Source organism: Trifolium pratense, linkage group LG2, assembly GCF_020283565.1.
Source record: "Trifolium pratense cultivar HEN17-A07 linkage group LG2, ARS_RC_1.1, whole genome shotgun sequence".
NCBI classification, from domain to species: Eukaryota; Viridiplantae; Streptophyta; class Magnoliopsida; order Fabales; family Fabaceae; genus Trifolium; species Trifolium pratense.
The window spans coordinates 27,368,240-27,377,765 of record NC_060060.1 but is presented as its reverse complement, the minus strand read 5'-3'; the positions used below and the strand labels follow the sequence as shown (position 1 = coordinate 27,377,765).

The 9,526-nt window shown below is 32.2% G+C and overlaps 1 protein-coding gene across 1 annotated transcript; it reads left to right on the top strand.

Annotated features, from left to right (window-relative positions):
* Positions 1-6,048: 6,048 nt before the first annotated feature.
* LOC123909848 (radial spoke head 10 homolog B) lies at positions 6,049-9,106 on the top strand. The gene is made up of 3 exons (XM_045960774.1): positions 6,049-7,345; positions 8,003-8,231; positions 8,737-9,106. The coding sequence occupies exons 1-3, from the start codon at positions 6,378-6,380 to the stop codon at positions 8,899-8,901; spliced, it is 1,362 nt and encodes a 453-aa protein (XP_045816730.1). The 5' UTR covers positions 6,049-6,377; the 3' UTR covers positions 8,902-9,106.
* The last annotated feature ends 420 nt before the right edge of the window (positions 9,107-9,526 follow it).

Genomic DNA, 9,526 nt, shown 5'->3' with positions numbered 1-9,526 from the left:
AAAAATATAATTTTAAAAATGTTGTTCACAAAATTTTATCAATCTTTTTTTTTAAAAAAAAATTATGAATTTTTTGCTTGAAAAAAGTTCCAAATTTGTTTTAAGGAAAAAATATTTCTCGGAATTTGTATCAAGAAAAAAAATTCTAAAATGTTTCCACATACAATTTATTTTGTGAAACAAGATTCTTGAAAAAAATGTTTGAACATTTTATTCATATTTATTTTTATTTTGTCTTTTCGGTGATAAATTTTAAAAATATTTCCAAAAAGAAAGTTACTAGAAAACGGAGACTTTAGACCAAACAAATGTTGTTTAAATATAGAGTTTTGATATTTGAGGTTTTTTTATACCTCTTCTAATGAGATTTAGACCCATTGTTAGTTCCAGGGTTTTGCTTTTTAAATAGAAGGTTTCATTTTGTCAAAAATAAATAAAATAGAAGGTTTCATTGGTTTGGGAGGATTGTCACCCGATGATGATAATCATTTCAAGTTTTAACCAAAAACATTGGTGATTTAAGGTTTGTGGTGTATTGATTCGAGAATCATTTCATTATTGTATATTTGTATTAAAATATCTTCAATTTTATTGTTGATTATTGACAAAATTACTCTAGTCGTTCCTTTTGGTGCAAATACTATTTAATATGTTTGGGACTTAGAGAAACTGAGAAAAACAATAATGAGTACAAATGATGCAGAAACAAAATTTGATTATTGATTATAAGTTCTACAAGGCTCTATTGTATTATTTATACACAAGTTTCTAACTAACTTCCATGTTACGAGCTTAGCGGGTAACCAGTTGCAACAACTAACCAACTAACTAACATGTTACTTGTTAAACAAGTTTACAGCTATACATCAAAACTAACTTAAAACATCTACAAATACACATCTTTTTTTAAATTAGTTGTTAGAGTTATTCTTTGTCTCATCCGCAGATTCTTAAATGAGCTTATCTTCGATGGTTTTGTCAATAAATCTGCTAGATACGCTTTTTGTCTTGCAATGTTGCAGATTAAGCTTCCCCTTGTTTACCTGATCTCCTAGAAAATAGTACCTTATTTCTATGTGTTTGCTCCTTCTACAAGCAATAGGGTGCTTGGCTAGTTCAATTGTTGACTTGCTATCCAATAGCAGTCTTGACTTCTTCTCTTTTCTTAAATTCAATTCCATGCATCGTCAAGCTCAAGCTTGACATATGTTGTTGAAGATACAATGTAATAGGCATTGTTAAAATCAAAATACACAAATAGGAAAAGAGAAAGACGGCTAGGGTTTCAATAGAATACCAATAGCTTAACATTACAAAAAGGTTACTGGAGAATATATAATAAAACTTAATGGACTATAAACTAACAGGCCCAATAACATAGACTATTATTTTATTATCTAACACCTACTCTCAAACTCATGATGCATCAACAAGAAGCATTATGAGTTTGTCAAACAAAATACGAAAATAAAATAAACTACCAAATAAAATAAACTTCTAACATCACCCCTCAAGCTAAAGCTTACTAAGCTTTAAGCTTGTTACAAATTAGCCCTGACAACAAATCAACCAAATTAAGATCACGATCAACGCAGCAATTTACCATCAAAGAGGGGAGAACCAAATCAAATTAATCCAACATCCAATCCAATGCAGTCCAAGCTAACCATAAACCAAATCAATCGAACAAATTCAAACTAAACTAATCATAAGAATCAATAGGGAGAAGTGCAATGCAATCAGAAGAGAAGTGCAATAGAGGGAGAAGTGCAATGCAATCAGAAGAAGTGCAATAGGGGGAGAAGTGCAATGCAATCAGAAGAGAAGTGCAATAGGGGGAGAAATGCAATACAATCAGAAGAAGTGCAATAGGGGGAGAAGTGCAATGCAATCAGAAATGCAACAAGGAGAAGTGCAATACAATCAGAAGAAGTGCAATAGGGGGAGAAGTGCAATACAATCAGAAGTGCAACCGAGAGAAGTGCAATACAATCAAAAGAAGTGCAATAGGGGGAGAAGTGCAATACAATAAGAAGAATCAATAGGGAGAAGTGCAATCAAACGGAAGAACCAATAGAAGGAACAAAGCAAACAGAAAACTTGCAACGAAACTACCTTTAAGCCAAGATCCTAATTTTTTTCACCAATTTATTTCTTCAAAGCCAATATAGATCTCCTAGAACCATATGCAACTTGCACCGTTTGAACAAAAGCACCAGACGAATTTAACTCAAATTACAAAATTCCCAAGCAGCAAGCTTTCATATCCCACCATATAATAACATGTTCCAAATTTCAATTGCTCACCAAGCATGAAAGACAAAGTTCCCCAATTTGATAGCATCACAGGCGCACTATGACAACCCTATTTGTTATCATTTGATTAACCACCATATTTCCACCATTTAATCAATGTAACAACAAACCAAATTGCAGCACCGACAAAACAGAATCCGAGTAGCCGCAGACGACCCAGGCGTACACATTCCTTTTTTTTTTTTTTTTTTTTTTTTAAACTCAACAACAAGAAAGAAACCAAATTGCCACAACATACTTATGCCGATGCTTGCAAGATAAAGAAACCACAACACTACGAGAAAGATCCAACAAAATAATTCAAAATACCCAACACTAGCAAACACACAGTATTCCCAAATTTTTTTTTTTTGGGAACTCGGCAGCGGAACAACAACATACCATCTAAGGAGGATCGAAATAAGCTCTCGATACCATGTTAAAATCAAAATACACAAATAGGAAAAGAGAAAGACGGCTAGGGTTTCAATAGAATACCAATAGCTTAACATTACAAAAAGGTTACTGGAGAATATATAATAAAACTTAATGGACTCTAAACTAACAGACCCAATAACATACACTATTATTTTATTATCTAACAGGCATCACACGATAATAATGCAATTACTACTTCCGTCTTAGAACACCAAGAGAATGATGCACACATTACGATACATAAACACATAAGTCCCAGTCAGTGGCGGAACTAGGGGTGAGCTGAGATGGGCTACGACCCTCGCCCAAAAATGGGGAGAGCTGAGATGGGCTACGACCCTCGCCCAAAAATAGGAAATTACTAAACTACCCTTAGTGTTTTTTAAAATCATATATGTATAATACTATATACTTTTACAATGTTGTATAAGCTCCTCATCATTTTCCTTCACTAGTTTTTTTTACCAATTTCAACCAGTGTTGTAATTGATCTGCAGTGTTGCATATTGCACCTTTTCAATATATCTATTGCATACTTTCAAGTCATACATCTCAAGTTTCTTCGTGATACATTTCTTAAACCATTCAATTTAGGTTGTATTGCTGCAAATCACAATCAAGTAATTTACATATAAGCACACAATTAACTAGTGCTAATTCGAAAATTTTCTGAAGTATATACCATGTTCAATCATACATTCCACAAACTTTTGATTGAGAAGGAAACCGTCAATCTTCTTATTCCATAGTCTAGGTTTGTACTTGAGAGTTGAGACCATGCAGATTCAACTTGTACACATAGTCTTTCTTGCCCTTTAATTCAAAACCAACTTATACACATAACCATGTGTTATGAGTTTCAAAATGAGGAAGATGAAACTCCATCCATTATTCTATTTTTTTTGGTTACCCATCCATTATTCTATTTTATTTGTTAGCTATTAAAAAGAATTAGTCAGCATGCCGTACATGCAAAAATGTCATGTCATTATGAGTCATGTGTTTCTCCTTATGTCACCTATGCATTTTTTTTTAATAGTTGTTAACGCTAAGGATCTTAAACAAAAGAAATTGATCATTCAAAAAAAATGATACTGGGACGAAAGCTAAAATAGTGCGACCGTACATGAATCAATAATTTATTTTCTTAACATATTATGTTAGAATAGGATAATATGGGACAAAAGAAAATGATCATTCAAGAGCTATTTTGAAGATAAGAATTTTAACTATATAGTAGACTAGGATAAATTTCTGAATTGATACCATACAATTATCATATATATCATGTCCTTTTTTTTTCTTTGACGAATCATATCACGTCTCTTATCTTCTCCACAAATTCAAATTTTTATTATGATGTTGAAAATTAAAAATAAAGAAAAACATAATTTGAAATTAAAAATTATCTTTTTAACCAATTTGTAGGATAGAGATGTACATTGAATCCCCCCGCCTTAGGCTAAATACATCATATTAAAACAAAAAAAAAATGGTTAAATATACAACAGTTTCTTTTTAACTAATTTGTTTATTTATTTTTTTGATAACAATTTAACTAATTTGTTTCTATTTTCTTTTCTGACAATTTTTTATTTTTTATTTTGATAGATTTGACAAATTATTTCTATTTTCTATATAATATATTTGGATATAAACCAAAAATAAAAAAAGTAAATATTTAATACATAGTATGTACAAAGTAAAAAAAAAGTAAATATTTAATTAGTCAAAAAAAGGTAAATATTTAAGAAAAAAATATAAATAGCAGAATATTTATCACCCGTAATTATAGTTAGAGTATTTAATTAGCTGACGTGTGTAATAAATTATTACTCTTTATGAATAATAAAGAAAACCGCTATTACTTGTAGAGGAAGTAGAAAACCTACCATATGTGTACCAAAAAAAAGAAAGACTAAAAGAATTTCACCCAAAACGAATGTTTGCCCGTTTCTCATGTTATCTCACCTCAATTCATACTAGCCAGAGAGGTTCCAACTCATGCAATTTGATCACCAAATCACTAAAATAAGAAGCATATTAAATTTTCTTTCATATAAGGGTTTCTAGATAAATGTAAAGTCATGATCATTATCATCATATGTTGATGATGATGTTGATGAATGCGCCTAAAATTAAATCCTACTGTACGAGTCACATGGTAAGATATTTTTTCTACCCTAAAAAATCTAATAAAAATATTAAGTTTAATTTTTTTTTTTTTGAATAAATAAATAATGAGTGAATTTGTCTTAATAATTTTTTGCTGAACAACAAAAGAAATACTAAACTCAAATTATTTTACGATATAATACTAGGGACAAATTAGTGAATCGGTAATATTATCACATATAAAAGTATTGGAAATTACCAAAATGAATTAATTCAAATGGTAAGGATCTTAGTCCCATTAAGCATATGATCGGCGGTTCCATTTTTGAAATCGAGAAAATTTGGTTCATAGGGAGAATCCACCTTGCATATCCCACAAATTTTCTTACAGAGATTAATTATTGCTAACCGCGGTGAAAATTACTTCATGACAATATCATTGTAACAAAAAAAATCAGAAAATTAAAATGAGTCTTTATTCATACTCCTAAAATAAGGGTTGTACTAACTGTTCTCAAGATACTTCAACAAAAAATATTCTCAAGATATTTTTACCATTAAGGACATTAATTACAAATATTTTTTTGAAAATAAAGATATATGATATCTTGAGAATAGTTAGTTATAAATATAAGGAAAAGTCTATGGTGCACAAGTGTCTCAAGTTGTGCATCATGCACAAGTCTCGAAAATACTATAACGAATACGAATTTTACAAAATTCACAGTTGGATAGAAAGTTTATATCGTATAGATCATCCATAATTTTTTTCAAAAAAATTGAAAATCATTTGATATGTTATCGAGACCCGTCAAAATTAACGGTTTATGGATTTTTATTCAATACCGTTAATCTTGATGGATCTAAATAACATATCTAATGATTTTCAAAAAAAAATTAAAAAATTAATGGATGATATAAACGATATAAATTTTCTATCCAACAATAAATTTTATAAAATTCGTATTCATTATAAAAATATCGAAGACTTGTACACCATGCACCAGTCAGACAAAGCCTAAATATAAATCAAATCTTATTCCACCCACGACCTTTTCTAAATGAACAATCAGGCGGCCAAAAACTTGTAATAAAAATCTACCCCTTTATTGATTTCAATCCAACGGTTCTTAATTAACTCCACTTGAACTAGTCTTTTCTCATCGCTTCGTATATAATACTTCTTCTCATTTCTCACTCACACACAACCAAACTCATAAAAAAAAACAAAGGCTCTTCATCGTAAACTGCGAAACTCACAACCGATTTTTTTATTTTTCTTCCTCTTTTCCAACGAAACAAAACAATAACCGAGTATTCTTATTCTTCTTCTACTTTCTAAAAGGAAAAATTTTAGTCACCGCCTTACCCGGTAATTGATACCGATTCTACCACCGTGTAGCCTGAGATGTTACCGGCGCAACCGGGAATTAAAACCGTGGTGGTAAGAATCTCTCGATACAGATAGAGTGAGTAAGAGAACTGAATAGGTTAAAGAAGATAAAATCGTACGGTGGGTCCCACTAAAGATGGAAACACAGAAAAACAAGAGCCAAACCAAGCTCACCCGAACCAAATCCTCCCTGCTTCGGTGTTCTTCCCCAACCAACCGATCCTCCATTCCGAGCCTCGGTTCCGTTAACGAAGACGATTTTTACGAGGAAGAGGAAGAAGATAAGAACCACAAGAAAAACAAAAACAAAAACAAAAAGAACAATAATAATTATAATTATTATTATTATAACAAGAACAAGAAGAACCGGTTCGGTTCCGGTTCCGGTTCGGGTTCGATCCGGTTTGTTGCAGTACCAATTCTAGGTTTTTTCAGCGGGTGTTCGTTCTTCTTCTATGTGTTTTATTTTTCCTATATCGGTTCAGTGGGACCCACTTCCGAGAACGTGTTACTGATTCTAATTTTCGTGGCTATAGTGCTTTACTTGTTAAACAGAAACAAACGCGTGATTCATAGAAGCATATCAGTTTTGAAGCATTCATGGGATGGGAATTTGAAACGGCTCGGTTTTTGTTCAAAAGGAAGTGCTAAACCGGTTCAATGGTTCATTGGAGAAACCGGTTCAGTTGATGAGAAAGAGAAAGAGAAAGAGAAAGAAAGAGAAAAAGGGTTAGGGAAAGAGGGTGTTGAATTTTATAGCAATGGTGATTTTTATGAAGGTGAATTTCATGGTGGAAAGTGTAATGGAAGTGGTGTTTATCATTATTTTCGGAGTGGAAGATATGAAGGTGATTGGGTTGATGGAAAATATGATGGTTATGGAATTGAGAATTGGGCTAGAGGAAGTAGATATAAGGGTTATTATAGACAAGGTTTGAGACATGGTTATGGTGTTTATAGATTTTATACTGGTGATTCTTATTCTGGTGAATGGTGTAATGGACAGAGTCATGGTTTTGGTGTTCAATCTTGTTCTGATGGTAGTTGTTATGTTGGTGAATTTAAGTTTGGTGTTAAGCATGGATTTGGATGTTACCACTTTAGGTGAGTTACAGTTTTTTCTCTTTTTCTTTTAATTTTGCAATTTTGTTTATTTAGTTTTCATCATTTTTGGTCATTTGGGTATGCAAATTTTTCAATCTGTTGATAGATAGTAGTAGTTGTAGTACGGTAGATTTTATTGTTAATTTTTGGAAATTTTCTTTTTTTTCTACATGTTTTTGCTTCTTTTTTTTTTTGTCCAGTACTCAAAGTGGCTAAATTCACTACAAGTGTGGCGAAGCCGAGAAATCTTATATTCAAACTCCGACCCCTCTAATAATGTCTGTAGTAGCTATCAACTGAACTATTACATGTTTGTCTGTTATTATTAAAATATGTTCTGTATTGAAAGAGTCCTATCAAATTTGATGGTCAAACTTAATTTTCTGAACTTTTATTGCAAGTGTTCAATATTTATTTCATTCTTGTTGTTCAATTCAACTGTATATTGTTTGACAAGTTAAAAGGGAAAGTATTATAGTATTTGTCCATACCTTGTTAATGGCCGTTGACAATTTGCAACATCAATAGTAATAGGTTTTTGTGCTGTGAAATTTCTCTTCCAGTATTAACTTAGTAACCTTAGACTGTACTAGTTTTGTATTTTAGGTGTTCATTTATTTTTACTAACTAAGCTTACTCTGTTACATTGTTCTGTAGAAATGGAGATAGATATACAGGGGAGTATTTTGGAGACAAAATTCATGGATTTGGGGTCTACCATTTTGCGAATGGACACTGTTATGAAGGAGCGTGGCACGAAGGTCGTAGGCAAGGTTATGGTGTTTATACTTTTCGAAATGGAGAGCGGAGGTGTGGTGAATGGGACGGTGGTAACCTAAAACACTCTCTACCACCACAAACACCTGCTGTCCTTACATCAGTTCAGGTATTTCTCATTAACAATCACTCTTTTCGCCTTTTCCCTATAATCATAACTGTTCGAAAATGACTGTTTGCAAATAAATATATAAATTTATCCTTCAACAAAAACAAACAGACCTATTCGGCCTATATTTTCTATAATAGTTTGTGATAAGACCAAAATGTCTGTTAAGATAGATTTATGTTTGAGAATTTTTATGACTAAATTGTACTTTTCATGTTATAGAGACCAGACCACATAGATCTTTGTACTATGAAGCACAGATGCTCTTCAGTTTAGGCCTGTCCCGGTGTCGGACACCGACACAACATTGACACTTATGATTACTCTGAATTATGTCATATTCTCAAATTATTATCGGTGTCGACGTGACGTGTTAGTGTCTGTGTCGTGTCGGTGGGTTTGTGTCCGTGCTTCATAGTCTTTGTATTTTTTAGAAGACCGTTCGGACATTTATTAGCATTTTGTTTTCATTCATTTATGTATTTTCTTTATGGTTGAATTGCAGGCTGCTAGGAGAACAGCTGAAAATGCTATAAACTTTCCTCGGAACGATAACCAAGTAAACAATGCAGTAAACGCCGCAAACAGGGCCGCTACAGCTGCTAGAGTTGCAGCAGTGAAAGCTGTTCAGAATAGAATGGGTGGAAAATTTTGCAATGATCAAGTTTAAGAGTGAGTGAGAAATTAGATGTTAACCAATGTTTGGAATTGTAAATTTTTACTAATCATATTAAGTATTTGAAAAAAAGTGCCACCCTGGTGAACAAAAAAGCTCATAAGAGGTGGTTGAAGAGAATATATGTTCTGATGTTTGCTTCAGAAAGTAACTTGTACATAAACAATGTATATCAATGAAAGATTAATTTTCACTAGTACTTTTATTGATGGAATGAACTTCAATGAAATTGGAGAGTAAATGAGGCTTCACAATAACAACAGTGGCTCTGGCTCTGGCTCGGGCTCATGCATTCTGCCATGTTTTTCCAATTTCACATGAACATAGGATACTCATTCTAACCTAACTTCACGTTGCAAAATTATATATATTTTTGGTTTGAGATGAACAAATCAAGCTCGAATTTTAGCTTTGCGTCGAATCTTAATCGGCTGGTTTAGATTGCATAAGTTCAGTAAATGTATGAATTTGTTACTGCAGCAATACAATTTTCTTCACTGTTAATTTTGTCTGAGTTGTTTTGTTCTAAATTTGATTATCTTATTGTCCATTGTTTTTGTAGAGCCATGTGAACTCTGAATTTTTCTCTTTTAAATTCCTTGGTTCTGCAGCAGGCCAT

Excerpts from the sequence above, each read along its gene's own strand:
- LOC123909848 (XM_045960774.1), top strand. The coding sequence starts at position 6,378 with ATGGAAACACAGAAAAACAAGAGCCAAACCAAGCTCACCCGAACCAAA. Across the intron at positions 7,346-8,002 it reads TTTGGATGTTACCACTTTAG|AAATGGAGATAGATATACAG; the intron begins GTGAGTTACAGT and ends ATTGTTCTGTAG. Across the intron at positions 8,232-8,736 it reads CTGTCCTTACATCAGTTCAG|GCTGCTAGGAGAACAGCTGA; the intron begins GTATTTCTCATT and ends GTTGAATTGCAG.